Below are 19,846 nucleotides of genomic sequence, written 5' to 3' on the forward strand. Positions count from 1 at the left end.
GCTCCTGCCGGCGGCACACACAGCCCTGTGAGGCGGGTCACCACAGCTTCTTCTACATCCGCCTCGCTGCGTCATCGAAAACTTTCCTTGCGGCTCCGCCCACCTGCGTCTTGTTCGCTTCACAGAGGAGCCTTAGCAACAGCACTCCGATTGGTCAGCGGCTATTTCCCGACGGCTTCGCGAAACGAATACGTAAGCTGTGATTGGCTGTACGTCTCCTCCTTTTGGACCAATTACAGAAGACCGCTGCGTAATTCAAAACGCGAACTGTGAGAGGTAGTTACGTAAAATAAACCGTCACACTTGGCGGTCGCCATTCTCCGCGCGGGGGAAAGCAGTTGGTCGCGTGGCGTTATCTGCCGTTATCATGTCATACAAAAATATCTACTACTCCGACAAGTACACGGACGAGAAGTACGAGTACAGGTGAGCGCTGTGCATGAGGAGGCCAGTATGGAGGCTCGGGCTCCTCCAGCGGTCTCCACGTGTGCATCAGCCGTTGTCACTGAGTGGAGCTTTAGAATCCTGGTGGGTTGTGTGTGGATAGATGGATCCGGCATCTCATAAGTCAGTGTGAACAGCGCCTACAGGCGCTCTGTATTCAGGGCCCTGCCCTTTACACTGTGTGCGGATTATTTGATGTCTGAATGAGCTAATAGTTCTCAGCCTGCGGTCACACAGTGATCCTGCTGTGCTGCGTTATTAGAATGACTGAGGCCTTCCTGGCACTTTGTATCACAGGGTAGATGCTATTTTTTTTTTTTTTTCTCTGCAAGAATTGCATTTTTTCTGTTAGGCCAGGTTCACACACGTGTACAGTGCTCTGAGCTGAATACAACGGCAGTTCTGTCAGAAGACGGACGCCCCCAGCAGAGCCTATTATGGGATACTGTCTGGCCTCCATCCCAGCGGCGGTACTCCTCCACCATGTTATTGAGATTACCGCTACTGAGATGGAGGCTGTGCAATATCCAAGTGACTGTCTGCATAATAAGTGATTGGCTCTATCTGGGGTCCTGTTTAAAATCCTGTTTTTCTAATGGGAACCCCAATGCACTGTCCAGCCGAGAGTAGTGTGTGAACCTAGCCCGAGTATGAGGAAACAAATTGCTGAACTCTATTATGAAGCTAGACTTACTTCCTTCATTTGACTTCATCCTGCTTTTTAGAGGAAAATGTCATTTTTGTTCATGTCCGATCTATTTTTCCTTTCTTCCTGCTGTACGTGTTTCCTATAACTCTGAATTTTCTCTTATGTAAGGCCTTATTAAAGGGGTTGTCTACTACTCGGACAACCCCTTCTCAATTCTGATATTTCCCCCTTGTAAATTAACACCTATACTCCCCTCCAGTGTTGGTGTTGGCAGAGGCTCTCCCGGGGATTGTGTGCATTGTATATGTCACGCGATCCCTGTGACCAATCAGCGCTGGCTCTTCCCTCCTTCAGATGAATCATAAGCATCCAGAGGAAGCGAGAGAGCAGCCATTGCTCTGACTTCTCCAGATGTGATTAATCTGAAGGAGGGAAGAGCCAGCGCTGATTGGTCGCAGGGATCGCGTGACATATACAATGCACACAATCCCCGGGAGAGCCTCTGCCAACACCACTGGAACAGTGCCAACACCGGAGGGGAGTATAGGTGTTACTTTACAAGCGGGAAATATCAGGATTGAGAAGGGGTTGTCCTAGTAGTAGAACAGACATCTTAAAAAGGTTGTCTATCTTGCACTGGAACTAATCTTCATCGTTTGTTTCTGACGTGTGGCGTCCATTTTTCTAATTTGTGCATCAAAACAGAACATCTCCTACCCATTGAGCAGTAATAGGCAGCACTCTGATACCACTTGGATTGTACCTGAGTGCTTTTTTTTTTTTTTTTTTTTTTCTTTTCCCTCTTCTGTCATGGAACCACTCAGTTTGTGAAATCCTTCCACTCCTACATCACTATCATCTGTGATGCTAAATTCGCACAACCCCATTTTCAGGCTAAGTGCTGTCAATGAAAACACTAACCTCACCTAGACAGCACTGTAACCAATGTTATTCCATTACTGTTCAGATGAGCTTTTTGTTTTTTTCACTGAAAATTGCAACATGCTCTAATTTCTTCGGCATGTTGGATGACTTTATGAATCCCCCCAGCACACGCACTGTGCGCTGCGGGGGTTTGCCAGTTTGACTGGAGGGTATATATGCTTTATACAGTTATATGAAAAAGTTTGGGCACCCCTATTAATCTTAAGCTTAATGTTTTATAAAAATTGGTGTTTTTGCAACAGCTATTTTAGTTTGATATATGTAATAACTGTTGGACACAGTAATGTTTCTGCCTTGAAATGAGGTTTATTGTACTAACAGAAAACGTGCAATCTGCATTCAAACAAAATTTGACAGGTGCATAAGTATGGGCACCCTTATCATTTTCTTGTTTTAAATACTCCTACCTACTTTTTACTGACTTACTAAAGCACTTTTTTTGGTTTTGTAACCTCATTGAGCTTTGAACTTCATAGCCAGGTGTATGTAATCATGAGAAAAGCTACTTAAAGTGGCCACTTGCAAGTTGTTCTCCTGTTTGAATCTCCTCTGAAGAGTGGCATCATGGGCTCCTCAAAACAACTGTCAAATGATCTGAAAACAAAGATTATTCAACATAGTTGTTCAGGGGAAGGATACAAAAAGCTGTCTCAGAGATTTAACCTGTCAGTTTCCGCTGTGAGGAACATAGTAAGGAAATGGAAGAACACAGGGACAGTTCTTGTTAAGGCCAGAAGTGGCAGGCCAAGAAAAACATCAGCAAGGCAGAGAAGAAGAATGGTGAGATCAGTCAAGGACAATCCTCAGACCACCTCCAGAGAGCTGCAACATCAACTTGCTGCAGATGGTGTCACTGTGCATCGGTCAACTATACAACGCACTTTGCACAAGGAGAAGCTGTATGGGAGAGTGATGCGAAAGAAGCCGTTTCTGCAAGCACGCCACAAACAGAGCCGGCTGAGGTATGCAAAAGCACATTTGGAGAAGCCAATTTCTTTTTGGAAGAAGGTCCTGTGGACTGATGAAACCAAGATTGAGTTGTTTGGTCATACAAAAAGGCGTTATGCATGGTGGCAAAAACACAGCATTCCAAGAAAAACACTTGCTACCCACAGTAAAATTTGGTGGAGGTTCCATCATGCTTTGGGGCTGTGTGGCCAATGCTGGCACCAGGAATCTTGTTAAAGTCGAGGGACGCATGGATTCCACTCAGTATCAGCAGATTCTTGACAATAATGTTCAAGAATCAGTGACAAAGTTGAAGTTACGCAGGGGGTGGATCTTTCAGCAAGACAATAATCCAAAACACCGCTCCAAATCTACTCAGGCATTCATGCAGAGGAACAATTACAATGTTCTGGAATGGCCATCCCAGTCCCCAGACCTGAATATCATTGAACATCTGTGGGATCATTTGAAGAGGGCTGTCCATGCTCGGCGACCATCAAACTTAACTGTACTGGAATTGTTTTGTAAAGAGGAATGGTCAAAAATACCTTCATCCAGGATCCAGGAACTCATTAAAACAGGGCTCGACAAACCCAGGCGCCTGGTCGCCAGTGGCGCCTAGAAAATGTTGCCTGGTGCTTGAGGAGTTGAGAAGAAAAAAAAAAATACTCTCAATCCAATCCCACCTCCTGCACGGAGTCATCCAATCGGAGGAAGCAGGGACAGTATCGCTCAGGCCGCCTTCTCCACTTTGCTCCGCCCCCCTTATGCTCCGGGACTGGACAGGGAGAGTTGGGTTACGGGGGAAGCAGGGCTGGCGTCAGCACCCGGCGTACCCGGGCAAGTGCCGGGGCCCTGGAAAATCAGAGGGGCCCACTCGCTGTCGGGGCCCGGGCCCACTCGCTGTCGGGGCCCGGGCCCACTCGCTGTCGGGGCCCGGGCCCACTCGCTGTCGGGGCCCGGGCCCACTCGCTGTCGGGGCCCGGGCCCACTCGCTGTCGGGGCCCGGGCCCACTCGCTGTCGGGGCCCGGGCCCACTCGCTGTCGGGGCCCGGGCCCACTCGCTGTCGGGGCCCGGGCCCACTCGCTGTCGGGGCCCGGGCCCACTCGCTGTCGGGGCCCGGGCCCACTCGCTGTCGGGGCCCGGGCCCACTCGCTGTCGGGGCCCGGGCCCACTCGCTGTCGGGGCCGGGCCCACACACCCACCCGCCCACTCACTGTCGGGGCCCTGGCCACTTCCTCGGCACCTGTTCAGGGACGCAGGCGCTGCTTGATTGCCGGCACTTCCCCCAGACATGGCCGCGCGCTGTCCGGCTGTGTCTGCTAGTAATGACACGGCAGGGTCGACGGCACTGCACCTTTAATTCTGCTTGTGTGTCGCTCCTGCCGCGTCATTACTAGCAGACACAGCCGCACAGCGCGCGGCCATGTCTGGGGGAGTGCCGGCAATCAAACACCGTCGGAGCGGAGGTCCTGCACAGATGGGCGGGAGGGGCCCGGACCCGACCCGACCGCAAGTGGGCCCCTCTGATGTTCCAGGGCCATGAAGTCTGTGACACGCCGGGGGCCCTGCACTGCCCCATACCCGAGGAGCTGCTGGACAGGACACTGGACCGGGGACAGGTGAGTGAGGCTTCCCCAATCCCCATATTAAAAATATTAGTAATGGGTCTGTGTGAGTGCATGTATGTGAATGTCAGTGTATATGACTGTGTATATATATTTGTCTGTTTTATCTGTGTATGTCTACATATGTCTGCGTACCGTGTGTGTGCGCGCGCATATGTCTGCGTATGTGAAGGATGAGGGGGCAGGCTGGGCCATGTGTAATATATATATATTTATTATTATTATTATTTATATATTTCTCCGCCGTATCTGTGCATCATGAATCGTGTATGTGTTAAAAGGGCCCACTGAGACTCTTTCGCCCGGGGCCCAGAAAAACCTGGAGCCGGCCCTGGGGGGAAGGATCGCTGTGGCCGGGGGCCCGTTCTCATCTCCCGCTACCTGTGTAAGTACATACAAAGGCCGTGCTCCCCGGGGAGACGCCGTGTGTGAGGGGGTCTATATGTACAGTTTGTCAACAAAAAAAATTCTGGCTCCTAGATTCTGAACAACTTTGTCGACCCCTGCATTAAAAGCTACAGGAAGCGACTAGAGGCTGTTATTTTTGCAAAAGGAGGATCTACTAAATATTGTCACTTTTCTGGTGAGGTGCCCATACTTATGCACCTGTCAAATTTTGTTTGAATGCAGATTGCACATTTTCTGTTAGTACAATAAACCTCATTTCAAGGCAGAAACATTACTGTGTCCAACAGTTATTACATATATCAAACTGAAATAGCTGTTGCAAAAACACCAATTTTAAGAAAACATTAAGCTTAAGATTAATAGGGGTGCCCAAACTTTTTCATATAACTGTACATACTCCTGGCCAAGGCCTGTCTAGTGGGCATGGCCTCGCTCCATACAAGTAAATTACTTGTACATGCCCTCCGGTCCCTGGTCATAAGCTGGTGAGTCCTCACAGTGCCTGCGCTGGGGAGACTCATAAGTCTGCAGTCACACAGAGTAACTGCTGATTTATTGATTTGGACTGGACAACCCCTTTAATATCAGCACAAAAACTGCATTGGGAGCTTCTTGGCATGAGTTTCCATGGCTCAGTTACTACATGCAAGCCTTGCATCACAAAGTACAATGCCAAGCATCAGATTGAGTATTGTTAGGATAAGTGCCCATGATCAGGAATGGCCGCGTTTCGGATGCAGCTCACCTGCACTGCATCCAAACCGCTGCATGGTACAGTACAAAAGAAATAGAAGAAAAAACACAATCAAAAACAACCCAAGAAAATATCCATCAATAAAAAATAACTTATTATAATAAGATTAAAAATCAGGAATAAATATCTGACAAAAAATGGTGCGAATACATACTGTTAAAAATCCATCATAATAATGGACCAATACGGTCCATACTGTGTGAAGCCCAATATCTCTATGGCCATGTGTATTGGCATCTCATAACCCACACTGCCATAGTAAAGTCCCAATCAATATCTATAGGTTCTAGATTATATATAGATAGATAGATAGATATAGATGTCCATGCACCCAATGCTGCTGTATCACTGCCAGCGTATTAACTAGTCACCACATAGTGAAATATCCAGCCAACCACAGAGGGTATACATATAAGAAAGAGAGAATAAATTATACCTGGGCAGAAGACTGTGATGTAGGGGCTCAGACGGACCGCGATGTCTGGCGATTTTTCCCTTACCCACATACTCAGGTGTGAGCTTTAATCATAATCTAACATGCACCAGTTGAGAAATCTATATATATGGTACAGTACAAGCACAGTGGATGGATTTATAGAAATCATATGCCCACTGTGCTTCTATTTAACACAGTGTAAACTCACTGGCGGTGCGGGTTTACGAGCCGCAGCATGTCAATTTCTGTTGTGAAAACGCTAGTCTCCGCAACAGAAATTTCCACCGTAGAATGTATTGGATGCGGTAAATCTGCATGGTTCAATGAACACATGCGAATTTACCTGTGTTTTTTGAAGCGGCGAAAATACTCTGTCCAAAACGCTGCTATAGCCTGATTGTGAGCACACACCCCAAAACTGGACTCTGGAGCTGTGGAAATATATTGTGTGGAGTGACTATTCACACTTCTCTTTCAGTCATGGTTTGTTGAATGCCAGAACGTTACTGTATTGTCAACTGTAAATTCTGGAGGAGGGCTAATGCTAGGGGGATTGTTTTTCAGGGGCTTAGTCTGTCCTTTAAGATTTCCCTTTCCTGGAAATAATTTATCATACCAGGTCATTTTGGACAATTGTGTCCCTTCCATCTTTATGTAAATTGTTTGGGGAAGGCCCTTTTCTCTGCCAGCATGACAGCGCACAAAGCCAGGTCCATAAAGTCATGGTTGGGTGACTTGGTGTGTAAGAACTTGACTGGCTGCAAAGAGCCCTGGCCTCAACCCCATTCATTACTTTTTGGGATGAACTAGAATGGAGATTGTGAGCCAGGTCCTCTCATCCGACATCTGTGTATGACCTCACAAATGTTGTTCTCCATGAATGGCCTAAAATTTCCACACAGACACTCACATTTTGTAAAAAGCCTTCCCAGAAGAGTGGAAGCTGCTACAGCTACAAAAGGACCAACTCTGTTAATGCCTATTAATTTAGGATGGGATATCATAAAAGTTGCATTAGATATGTGTAGGTATCTCAATACTTGTCCATATAGTGTATGTTACCAGGGTTGTTTCCTTTACAAGAGCAACTAGTTAAACTAATATCTTGTGTTGTCACCAAAATGCAGATTCTGTTAAAGGTGTTGTCCTGTTTTCAAAAGTAATGCAATACGGCTTAGGATATGTCATTACCTTATGATTGTAGGGACTCCAACCTCTGGACCAAATTTCTGCATAGTCTGAACTGTTTAGAAAGGAAAACGTTAAGGTAGATACAGTGCTGCACTAGTGCCAGGGCTGTGGAGTTGGTGTCCATTTCGGTGGAGTCAGTATAAAATGGACCGACTCCAACTCCTAAAATATATATAATAAATTGGGTACAATAGTTCAATGCAGTTTGTGGGAATATTTTTTCATAAGAATTTGGGAAAGTTATGAAATGTCCTATTCCTGATCGAAGGGTCTAGACTTTTAGCTGAGATAAATTTATTGTAGCACAGATTCATCACTTAAACATGAGCCATGTATATGGGAGTCGGTGTCATGGAAATTGAAGAGTCTGAGGTTTGGCTTACTGACTCCACAGCCCTGACTAGTGCTGCAGCGCCTTTGTGCTAGGATTTTTGTGGGGCATTGGACCCACAGATCAAGTAGTATTGTGGCCATTTGCATTAAAGGGGTTGTCCGATCCAAATCAGTAATTCTGCAGTCACTGTGTGTAACTGCAGACTTATGATTCCCACCCTCCCAGTGCAGGCACTGTGCGCTGCGGAGATTCGCCGGGATCAGAGGGTATGTATACGTTATGGCCAGGGAGCGGCCAGTGGGCTTGGCCTCGCTTCATACGCTTGTATTGAGTGAGGCCCCACTCTAGTCTGCCACTGTCACTAGTCGGGGAACAATAAAAGTGTGAAGCAAGGCTGCGTCCACTGGACGGGCTCTGCCCGGGAGTATGTATAACTTATATATACATATACACCTTCTGGTCCCTGCTCCGAAACCGGTGTGCGTTGGCGGATTCATAAGTCTGCAGTCACACACACTGACTGGAGACTTATCGATTTGGACCGGACAACCCTTTTAATGGACGTCCATGGAGCAGATTTCTGTAACAGCAGAAACATCTTTTTACAGTGTAACTCTCCATTTGGGATGAGGATGGATGAAGAGGCCCTTCTGGGAATTTCACTAGTCTTTAGAGGGAAAATAGAAAGTGGTATGGGTTTTCTTTTTTTTGAGGGGGGGGGTGCGGCGGGACACAATCTTTCTAAAATATTCAGTGTTTTTAAGATATAAATTATACAACTTGTAAATAAAGTTGATTGATTTCAGCGTTTGTTATGACACAAAAGGGAAAGTTTCCACCTCTTGTCAACACATGACCACTGCTGTGTACGAAGGTGGTTGACTTGGCAAGCTCCTTTAAATAGCTAACCCCCCCCCTTCTGTCATGGCTGAGAAAAAGGGGGTTGGTTTAGCTATTCATCTTAGCCTGACAACCAGCCCCCTTAAATCACTCCAGCGGTTTTTCATTCCATATTGTCCTCTCTGCTCTGATAGCAATCCGTAATAACTGTGTATATAGTGTGTGCATTAAAATGCTTTCCCATCGCCGTCCTCTGCCACTTCCAATGTTGCTTTGGTCCTCACCTGCATTATGTGACCTGAGGTCTGACTTGCCGGCTCACGCCGCCTACCATTTGTTCCTTGCTCAATGTAAACCTGTGAGAGCCTCGTTTGGAGTCTTGTAGATTTGAATTGAGAATGTGACTTCTGGTTCACACAGAAAAAAAACGCTGTCAGGTTACAACTTCAGTCACGTTATGCTGGAGAGGACCGATTCAGCATTGGAAACTGCAGAAGATGGTGTGTGTGTGTGTGTGGGGGGGGGGGGGCGGTGCATTAATTTACTTGTCAATTACTGATGGCTAATAAAGGGGGTAAAAACTAAAAATAAATTAAACCCTTGGAATTGTCCTTTAAATTGTAGCAGAAGTCACATGCTGACACGGAGGAAGAAATTGTCTTCTTGCCAGAACAAGCAGAGTTCACGTGGGCTGAAATTGCAGAAGTATATTGCTCAGTTGGTTGTCTTTTAAAATGTGTATTTAAAAGGAACAGGCAATGTGTTATACACAAGAAGCTGAGATGAATGATGTATAGGTTTGTAGGAAAATATTCATTATAACTTGTCTTTTATCCCCTGAAATCTCTGCTTATTCTGGTATTAGCAGTCAGGGGGCGGTCATAAGTGATTCCACCTAGACTCCTAAGACCACAATGGCCAGGGATTTTGATTAATAATTTACAAGGTATACTACATAAATCTTTGTGTAGCCCAGGCCTAAAAGTGTCTGCTTTTGCTTCAGAAATTTCTACAAATAGATTTCCAGTGCCGAAAAGTTGACTTTCATTTTGATGTTTTTATTAGGCATGTCATGCTGCCAAAAGAGTTGGCAAAACAAGTGCCAAAAACACATCTGATGGCAGAAGAAGAGTGGAGAAGACTTGGTGTTCAGCAAAGCCTTGGCTGGGTTCATTACATGATCCATGAACCAGGTAAGCAATATATGAGAAAAATTAGTAGATTTGCAAGCGACTCGCCCACATCAAGATTGCTACCTCAGAACGGAGTCCAACATAAGGCAAGTCATATTTTATTAGTAACATAATTTAAAATCCAAAGCGCAGGAAGCTTGGTACAGCTTCTAATGTTTCCACCGTATCCTCTTACTCATAGCAAAGGACCAAGCACAAACTAAACTAAAATACAGGTGATGTCTAATTACACGGCTGTAAAATGTTTAATAGCACTGAACACATTACGGTGTTTTGATTAGAAATGCCATCCTCAGTTGTTAAACAAACACTTGTACAGAGGTGACTGTAAAAAGACTCTTGAATTGTGAAGCTTTCTGGATTTAACCGGTTCCCGACCGCCCACTGTACATAAACGTCGGCGCTGCCTGGGCTCTGTGTAGCGCCGACATTTAAAAACGGTGGGTGGTCCTGCAGTGCTCAGGACCCCCAGGGTCCTGCAAGCACTGCGATTCCGGTGCAGAGCGTTGGCTCTGACAGGGGACATCATCGGGACCTGATTGGATCAGGTCCCAATGATGTTAACCCTTTGCTATGTTCTGTATGCCGCGATCTATAGTGATCGTGGCATATAGAAGATAGAGGAGAGGGGGTCGTCTTACTTACCTCTCCGACGATCCCTGATACCTTCCAGGACCTGGCGTTGCTATGGCAGCTGGAGGTCACATGACCGCCTCCAGATCTGCCATATATGGTGTCCTGCCAGGCTCAGCCTGCAGCTGAAGCCTGGCAGGACACACTGACTGTGAAACAGTCAGCAAAGATCTCATGTAATGTAATACATGTCTATTGCATTACATGAGATGAGTGATCAGAAAAATAAAAATTAATGTCCCATACAGGGATTAAGTAAAAATGTAAAAAAAAAAAAAAAAAATGTTTTTAAACTGTTAAAAAAAATCACAAAATAAATAAAATATTAAACCAATAAATCCGTATATTTATGCAAAACCAAAAAAAGTACACATATTTGGTATCGCCGCGTCCGAAACAACCCGATCTATGAAACTGTCACACTAACTCCTTCTGTGCACACCGTAATAAAAATAAATAAAAAACGGAGCAAAAAAATATGCTTTTTCATCAGATCGCCAAACAAAAAGTGGAAAAACATGCGATCAAAAAGCAACATTTAAATAAAAATGGTACCGCTGAAAACGTCATCTTGTTCCGCAAAAAAAAAGCCGCCATACAGCTCCATCAGCCGAAAAATAAAAAGTTATAGCGCTCAGAATAAAGCAATGCAAAAAAAATATTTTTTCTATAAAATTGTTTTATTGTGTAAAAGCGCCGAAACATAAAAAAATATACAGTAAGTGTAGTATCGCTGTAAACGTACTGACCCGAAGAATAACGCTGCCTTATCACTTTTACCACACGCAGAACGGCAGAAAAAAAACTCAAAAAACAATTCCTGAATTGTTGCTTTTTGTTAATTTTACCTCCCAAAAAACGGAATAGAAAGCGATCAAAAAATGTCCCGTAACCAAAAATGGTACCAATAAAAATGTCAACTCGTCCCGCAAAAAACAAGCCATCACATGACTGTCGGCCGAAATATGGAAAAATTATAGCTCTCAAAATATGGCGATGCAAAAACTAGATTTTGCAAAAAAAAGCGTCTTAGTGTGTGACAGCTGTCAATCATAAAAACCCGATATAAATCTGGTATCTCTGTAATCGCACCGACCTGAAGAGTAAAGTAATCTAATCAGTTATATCACACGAGGAACGGCGTAAAAAATAAATAAAACCAATTCTTCACCTGCTACTGATTTGTTTATTATGTCTCCCAAAGATCGCAGTATGGCTCTGCCCACATTTATCCTGTGCTCTGCGCTGAGCACTTACACCAGAGTTTCCGTGTAAATCTCTGTAATACGTGATTCAGACGGAACCCATGACGGAAGATTCCCTGTAATGAGGCAGATGTAGGCCACTGTGGATGCCGTCTGGCCTGGGATCCCACGGTGTCATTTGTTTTAGGCGTGCATAAAAGTGCGGTTGGCCACAGTTTTGTGCACTTCTGAAAAAAAGGACACCGCTAAACAGAGGCCAGACGGAGTCCAGAGTAACTCTGCTGCCTCATTACAGTGAATGGATCCCGCAGGGGTTTCATCTGAATTATATCACTTGGAAATTTAGATGGAAACCCCGATGTAAGTGCTCAGCCTCGAGCGCCGGATAAATGTTACGTAAAATTTTCCCAATAAAAGCTTCAACTCAGTCCTCAAAAAAAAGCTAGTCCGCACTCAGGTCCGTCATCTGTTAAAAATATAAGGGACTTCCAAGTTACTGGTAGCAGAAAGGCTCTGGAAAAGCGAAATGGCCCTTGCCCCCCAAAAGAAATTCAGAAAATTTTGTGCTTTCAAATCCAAATGCCTATTCTACAATAATTTGTTCTCCAATTGTCAAATAGCGCTCCGTCCCCCCCAGATCTCGCCGTATGGCCGAGCGGTACGATACAGCCACATATGGGGTATTGCCACTTTTAGAAGAAATTGTGTGACACATTTCGGCACCATTTTTACCCATTGCCCTGTGTGAAAATGTAAAATTTGAGGGTAAAACATTTTTTTGTGGTAAAAATATAATTGTTTTCTTCACTGCCCAATGGTATAAATTTAAAAATTAAAAAATACTCCCTACTTCCCTAGATGAATTCCTTGAGAGGTGTAGTTTACAAAATGGGGTCACTTGTGGGGGTTTCTGCTGTTTTGGCATGTCAGCGACTCTTCAAATGTGACATGGTGTCTGCAATCTATCCCAGCCAACATAGCGCTCCTTTCTCTTCCGAACCCTGCTGTACACCAAAGCAGTGGTTTTCCCCCACATATGGGGTATCGGCGTACTCAGGAAAAATGGCACAACAAATTTCATGGTGCAATTTATCCTATTACCCTTATGATAATGCAAAATTAGGGGGTGAAAAACATTTTTTGTGGGAAAAATGTGAAAATTTTATTTTTATGGCTCAATATTATAAACTTCTGTGAAGCAGCTGGGGGTGCAAGGTGCTCACCACACATCTAGATAAGTTCCCTAAGGGGTCTAGTTTCCAAAATGGTGTCACTTGTGGGGGGTTTCCACTGTTTAGGCACATCAGGGGCTCCCCAAATGCAACATGGCATCCGCTAATTATTCAAACAAATTTTACATTCAAAAAGTCAAATGGCGCTCCTTCCCTTTGAAACCCTGCCGTGCACCCAAACAGTGGTTTGCCTCCAAATATGGGGTATTGGCGTGTTCAGGAGAAATTGCACAAAAAAATTTGGGGTCCATTTTTTCCTGTTACCCCTGTGAAAATAAAAAAAATTGGTCTAAAGTAACATTTTTGTGAAAAAAGTTAAATGTTCATTTTTTTCTTCCACATTCCAAAAATTCCTGTGAAGCACCGGAAGGGTTAATAAAGTTCTTGAATGTGGTTTTGAGCACCTTGAGGGGTGCAGTTTTTAGAATGGTGTCACTTTTGGGTATTTTCTGTCATAAAGACCCCTCAAAGTGACTTCAAATATGATGTGGTCCCTAAAAAAAATGTTTTTGTAAATTTTGTTGGAAAAATGAGAAATCGCTGGTCAACTTTTAACCCTTATAGCTCCCTAACAAAAAAAAAAAAATTTTGGCTCCAAAATTGTGCTGATGTAAAGTAGACATGTGGGAAATGTTATTTATTAACTATTTTGTGTGACATATCTCTCTGATTTAAGGGCATGAAAATTCAAAGTTTGAAATTTTCAAAATTTTCGCCAAATTTCCGATTTTTTTTCACAAATAAACGCAAGTGATATCGAAGAAATTTTACCACTATCATGAAGTACAATATGTCACTAAAAAACAATCTCAGAATCAGGGGGATCCGTTGAAGCGTTCCAGAGTAATTACTTCATAAAGTGACTGGTCAGAATTGTAAAAATTGGCCCGGTCACGAAGGCAAAAACAGGCTCTGGCAAGAAGTGGTTAAAGAGGTTGTCCACTACTCTAACTCCTCAGTCACTATTTCCCATGTGTAAAATAACAGCCTATGCTCTCTGCTGTCACTGTTCCAGTGTTATGTCTGGTCTCCTGGGGTTTGCGTGGCATTGGCTGCAGGGCTCGCCTGGCATAACAATTAGCGGCCAATTCACTCTCCCTTGCTTCTGATAAAACTGACACCTGGAAGAAGTGAGAGCTGCTGTTGCTGTGCTGACTTCCTCCAGATATCAGTTTTGTCTGAAGGAGGTGAAAATGAAGCAGTTGCTGATTGGCTGTAGTGCCCACGTGGCATAACAATGTCAAGCAAGCCTTGGGAGATCAGGTGCCAGCATCACTGGAGCAGCACCTGCATCAGAGGAGAGTATAGCTGTTATTATATTGTTTCCCCAAAAATGAGACCTAGCATAACTTTACAGGATTTTTGGAGTATGCTTGAAATATAATCCCTTCTATTCTGAGGTTAACACTGCTTAAGGACCTTTTGGTGACATCACGTATAACCAAAGGTCCTTTAACTGTGGGAGTCTAGAGGAACTGAAGAGGAGACAAGCTGGTATATATGTGTGGGATCACCGGATTATATTTTGAATAAATGTCTTTTTTGTTCAAGAACAAATGTAGATTGTTGATTGTGGGTAGGGGGGAGAATAAGAGATCCCCCTGAATATAAGCCCTAACCCATCTTTCAGAGCAAAAAAATTTAATATCCAGCCTTATTTTGGGGTAAACGCTGTATGTTACATGGGGGAAATATAGTGATTGAGAAGGGGTTGTTCAAGTAGTGGACAACCCCATTAAGGCTAAGTTTGCATAGGTGTACGTGTAAAAAAAAAAAAAAATTGTACAATTTTCATCCAGAAAAGGTAAAACTTTTTTGCTGTAGTGTCATTTGTATAGCACTTCTTTTTATAAATGGGCAGTGAGTAAAACTTACAAGACCAAAAAAATAGTTTCCTGTTAACTCCAATGCATCTATAAAAATCAGATGCATTTAAATTTATTTTTTGCTGCACAGCCATTGACGGGTCTCATCCAAAATATGGAAGAGACTAGTATATCTTGCAGGTTTTTTTTTTCCACATAAATATTCAATGTGTAGATAGATATAAATCTATCTATATAAGTGTGTAAAGGAAATGATGCATGGTTTTCTAAATATTTTAAAAATATAAATCTGAAAATTGTGACATACGTTTGTATTCAGCCCCCGAGTCAATATTTTGTAGGTCCAACTTTTGCTGTAATTACTGCTGCATGTCTTTTGGGGTCTGTCTCGACCAGCTTTGCACATCTAGAGGCTGAAATTTGTACCCATTCTTTGCAAACTAGCTGTAGTCAGTGAGACTGGATTGGGAGCATCTGGGAACAGCATTTTTCAAGTCTTTCCACAGATTCTCAGTGGGATTTAGGTCTGTACGTTTGACTGGGCCATTCACACACATGGATTTGATTAGATCTAAACCATTCAATTGCATCTCCTGCAGTACGTTTAGGGTCTTTGTCCTGCTGGAAGATAAACCTATGCTCCAGTCTAAGTCTTTTTCAGCCTCTAACATGCTTTCCTCCAGGATAGCTCCATCCATTTTACCATCAACTCTTATCAGCTTCCCTGTCCCTGCTGGAGAAAAGCATCCTCACAGCATGATGCCACCATGTCTGACAGTGGGGATGGTGTTTTCAGGGTGATGTGCAGTGTTAGTTTTCCACCACAGATAATGTTTTGCATTTAGCTCTAAAGTTCTACTTTAATCTCATCTGACCAGAGCACATTCTTCCACATGCTAGTTGTACCCCTACATGGATTTTTTCCAAACTGCAAACGGAACTTCTTATGGCTTTCTTGCTACCCTTCCATGAAGACTGGATTTGCATAGTATACAACGGATTTGATTTCATTGATGGCTCTTCAGTCATAAGGAGTATTTAGCGTTGTCTGCAGTCTCGTAGAGTGGTAACACCACAAAATGTCTCCATGTAGCTTTAAAGGGATGGTCTGAAGGCAAAGCATTTTTACCCATCTATTTAGTCCCATAATCTAAGCTATTTTCTAACATGCTTGCTTTAAAAATTCCCTACTGTTTAACTATTTTTTTTCCTCCTACTTCCAGTGCATGCTGGGATACTCAAACAAAGCATCATCAGGGGGCAGAAGCTGCAGTCATTGTCACAACCTATGGTCCCTGATCTGTCCCCAAGTGACATCACTCTGCTACCGACTTATTACTATTCATCTAAGTAGACCTGGCGCCGTGCTTATCGCGCATGGTGGAGACTGCTCAACAAACCAGGGGCCAGCCCCTGAAAGAGCGACACTGATGAGCAACCCCCTTCTCCTCTCCCTCCTGATGATGCTTTGAGTATCTCAAGCGAGATCATCAAACTAATAATCAGACAGGAAATAGAGAAAAAAAAATACAGAAGTAGTTGGGGAACAGTAGTGACTTTTTAATGGGATCCTATCATGTCAGTTGGAGCGTGTAAAATGTTAGTGATGCAATATGCATCATAATATGCTTTTTGCATTGAAATCGGTGCTGTAATCTTTTGTAAAAATCACTTTATGTACTTATATCTTACTCAATTTGAATTGCCCCCGGTGTGCGCCAATGTCACAGGAATAGGCTTGCTGTGGTCACGCTGATGTTGTGACCCACGCTTGTGTAATGTGTGTTGAACTGCACGCGTCGCTGCTATGATCGGCCCCAGTGTGTGCGTGCGCATGCTGGGGCCGATCGGTCACTGCGCGTGCGTGTGTCACAGCATCAGCGTGACCACAGCAAGCCTATTCCTGTGATGTCCTCGCACACCAGTGGCCATTCAGATTGAGTGGGCGGGACAAGCCTGACTGAATAAGGAAAGGAACACCTCTATGACTAAACGAGCAAGTAAGATGGAAGTACATAAAGTGATTTTTACAAAAGATTACAGCACTGATTTTAATGCAAAAAGCATGTTAGTGATGAACATGATGCATATTGCATCACTAACTACAACCTGGGGGCTGTTTGCAAGCTCCAACTGACATGACAGGTTCCCTTTAAAGCAAGTATATTAGAAAATAGCTTAGATTATGGCACTAAATAAATGGGGGAAAATGCTTGGCCTTCGGACCACCCCTTTTTAAGTCACTCTGAAGTAAATTGAGATGTAACTGCTCCAATAAACTAGTAGCGCCCTGTCCTATTGGTTGGGTTTGGGCCACTATGTATGTTTTTTTTTTTTTTTTTTTTTGTTTTTTTTCTTCCGAATACATCTTTGCTTAGCCATGTGTCTAGATATACTTTCTAAAACCATCAAGTTACTGTGTAAACTAGACAGGTGTTGACTGTCAGGGGAATCTCTATGCTCACAGCTATGTCCGTGCTAACCTCTATTTTTTTTTCTCCTCGACAGAGCCTCACGTACTGCTTTTCAGAAGACCACTTCCAAAAGACCAACAGAAATGAACTGCCCTTCACTCTTACCTTTTGGGACAATCTGTATATATTGTAGTATTCAATGAATACAATGACTATGACCATCGCAACCACAGCTGTGCAAGAGCTGTATTCTTAACAGCACGAGAGCTCAGTTAATACGTCTACATGGTGGAGCTGCTGCTATTTGTTTTTTTTTTCTCTTGTCACATCTGTGTGAACTTTCCTTCTTACACCACTGTCTAATAAAGTTTGTGTTCTTATCTACAAGTGTGACCTTTAGATTTAAGGTAATATTTGTCTTGGAGAACCTTACATTTGTTTTTACCTTCTTAGTTATGTTGACTTTGTTTTATGTAGATAGAAATCACTCTAGTTTATAAGAATTACAATTTTCTGTATAATGGCACGATACGCACACTCTCCTATATTGAACACAAATGGAGGTATAGGCTCCTCAAGTGATTTTAAAAGGTTATTGTGTGAGTATTAAAGCTTTCCCAATGCACTGTTATTGAATCCTAGAAATAAGGGCTGGCCTGACACTAAATGTAGACAATACTACATGTGCTATGGCCTTTTAGCATCAATTACTAAATGAATTTGAATGTATGATCTTTGTGCTACACTCAATAAAACTGAAATCCCCATTTTAGAGGCTAAAAATGTAGTCCCGATTCCTTATTTGTCTAGATGGACACAGTAACTCAAAAAAGGGACTTCTGCAGTAACTTTTCACTTCAAAATATTTAGGGTACTTTCCACTTGCACCTCTCGCAGTGGCAAAAAATGGCTGTCAATTTCATTGTGGAACTATGGCGGATTGGCTGCACACATCACCCTGTGCATTGCAAAGGCCCTGAGTCATAAAACCTGGCATTTCATGAAGGTAATGCTGGAAGAAGATGGACCAAATTTATTGAGAGGCGTTCTCCTCTTCATGAAATTGAAGCTTTTTTCAGCTCTAGTGCACCACCGCAGAAAATGTACTTGTGAGTGACTGGTGGCGATATATGTTGTAAATTACACCACTTTTTGGGCATAAATTATGGTGCATTTGTTGGCTACATGCTATTTTGGCTAAACTCCACCCACTTCTCTAAGTAAGCAGAGCTTGCATGGCATATAAAACAGAAAAGCTGCAAACTTTTTGTGAAATTGCAAGTTGGGGATCAAAAAAATTGCAACATTTTATGTAAAAAAAAGAAAAAAGCTGCTTGAATCAGGGCTGAAATTGCAGCACAAATTCCCTAGCAACATATTCTAAAGGTGAATTCAAAAATGGCAGATTTGTTGCTAAATTATCTGGTTTCTCATTTATCTGAACTGCTTGCATAAATTCATGCACATCCTGTAAAATACCCCAATCAGAGGACTATAACTTTTTTTTTCAGTGGTGCAAACTTCCACAAATCTGCCATGTGTAGATTAATCCTTACAACCTTATAGAATTATAAAAAGTTCCCAGACTATAGGATGGGGTACCCCACAAGCACCTTGAAGTTATGTGCAATAAACAAGTTTAGTAATACTGTTACGAACACCCTAAAGACCCATAATAACAGTTCCTAGAAACATTCGCTCCCAATTATGTCTGTCTAAGCATGCTCCATATCGCCTGATGAATGAGCCAAGTGCTCACTTGTCAGGTACAATCATTTTTAGGCTCGGTCCACAATGTCTGCTATGCACCAGATAATGTGCAGTCAGGATAGATGTTGAGGCATCCACCCATAGGCGGATTATAATGAGGTCAATCTGGGCTACCGCCCAGGGCTCCGGGGTGTCTATGGCCAGATTGCCCTCATTATATGTTCGGTGCTGTGGCACATACCGGACCGCTCCCCCAGCAGCGGCGCACTGCTGCTGCTTGTTCTTCAGCCGGGCCAGCAATGCAGCTGTTAACTTCCCTGTGTGCTGGCCCGGCCGCGTCACTGCTAGGAGACACGGCCCTGTGCGCGGCCGTGTCTCCTAGCTGTGACGTCACGCAGTGCGCGCCTGGCCTGCACTGCTGCACCGTAGAAGAGCAGGAGGACTGGAGCTGAGGGATGGTGAGTGTGTGTGTGCAGGCAGATATCATTGTGTGATGTCTGTTTATATGTATTTTTGTGTTTAAAATGTGTTTATGCGTGTATGTATGTGTGTGTGTGCGTGACTGCATGCAGCCTCCCGCTGTCTCTGGGGGGGGGCGCCGTGCAGCCTCCCGCCGTGTATAGATGCCGCCGTGCGCTCAATATGGAGTAATACAATTGATGTAAGGCTATGTGCCCACGCTACAGAAATGCTCCGGATTTTTTTTTTGTGTGTTTCTCCATCTCCCTGGCAGAAAAAAATGCATGCGGATTGTACATGCGTTTTTCCTGCCAGGTACATGCGGATGTGAAGCGTTCTTCACATGCATTTCCGCATGCGGGTTGACAAGCGCTTTCCAAGCTATTTTAGCATCACTTGGAAAGTGCTTGACAATGTGGTCACACTATATTAATCCATACCACTACATAGGGGTAGAGGGAAGAGTGCCAGGGAGGCTAGTCCTGATCTGGCACACCCCAATAAGTTTTTAAAGTTGGCAGATGAGGGGGGTGTCGGTACAGGAGTAGCACTGCTGCAGCAAGGCATGTCTTAAAGCCGGAGGAGTGTCAGCTCCA

The 19,846-nt window shown here is 43.8% G+C and overlaps 1 protein-coding gene across 1 annotated transcript; it reads left to right on the plus strand.

Moving 5' to 3' along the window:
- Positions 1-231: 231 nt before the first annotated feature.
- Positions 232-17,864, plus strand: CKS2 (CDC28 protein kinase regulatory subunit 2). Its single transcript, XM_073653181.1, has 3 exons — positions 232-426; positions 9,644-9,771; positions 17,176-17,864. The coding sequence occupies exons 1-3, from the start codon at positions 368-370 to the stop codon at positions 17,226-17,228; spliced, it is 240 nt and encodes a 79-aa protein (XP_073509282.1). The 5' UTR covers positions 232-367; the 3' UTR covers positions 17,229-17,864.
- Positions 17,865-19,846: the final 1,982 nt, after the last annotated feature.

The sequence above is a fragment of the Phyllobates terribilis genome, unplaced genomic scaffold (assembly GCF_046119375.1).
Source record: "Phyllobates terribilis strain yellow unplaced genomic scaffold, ASM4611937v1 Scaffold_1__5_contigs__length_1240528914, whole genome shotgun sequence".
Taxonomy (NCBI): domain Eukaryota; kingdom Metazoa; phylum Chordata; class Amphibia; order Anura; family Dendrobatidae; genus Phyllobates; species Phyllobates terribilis.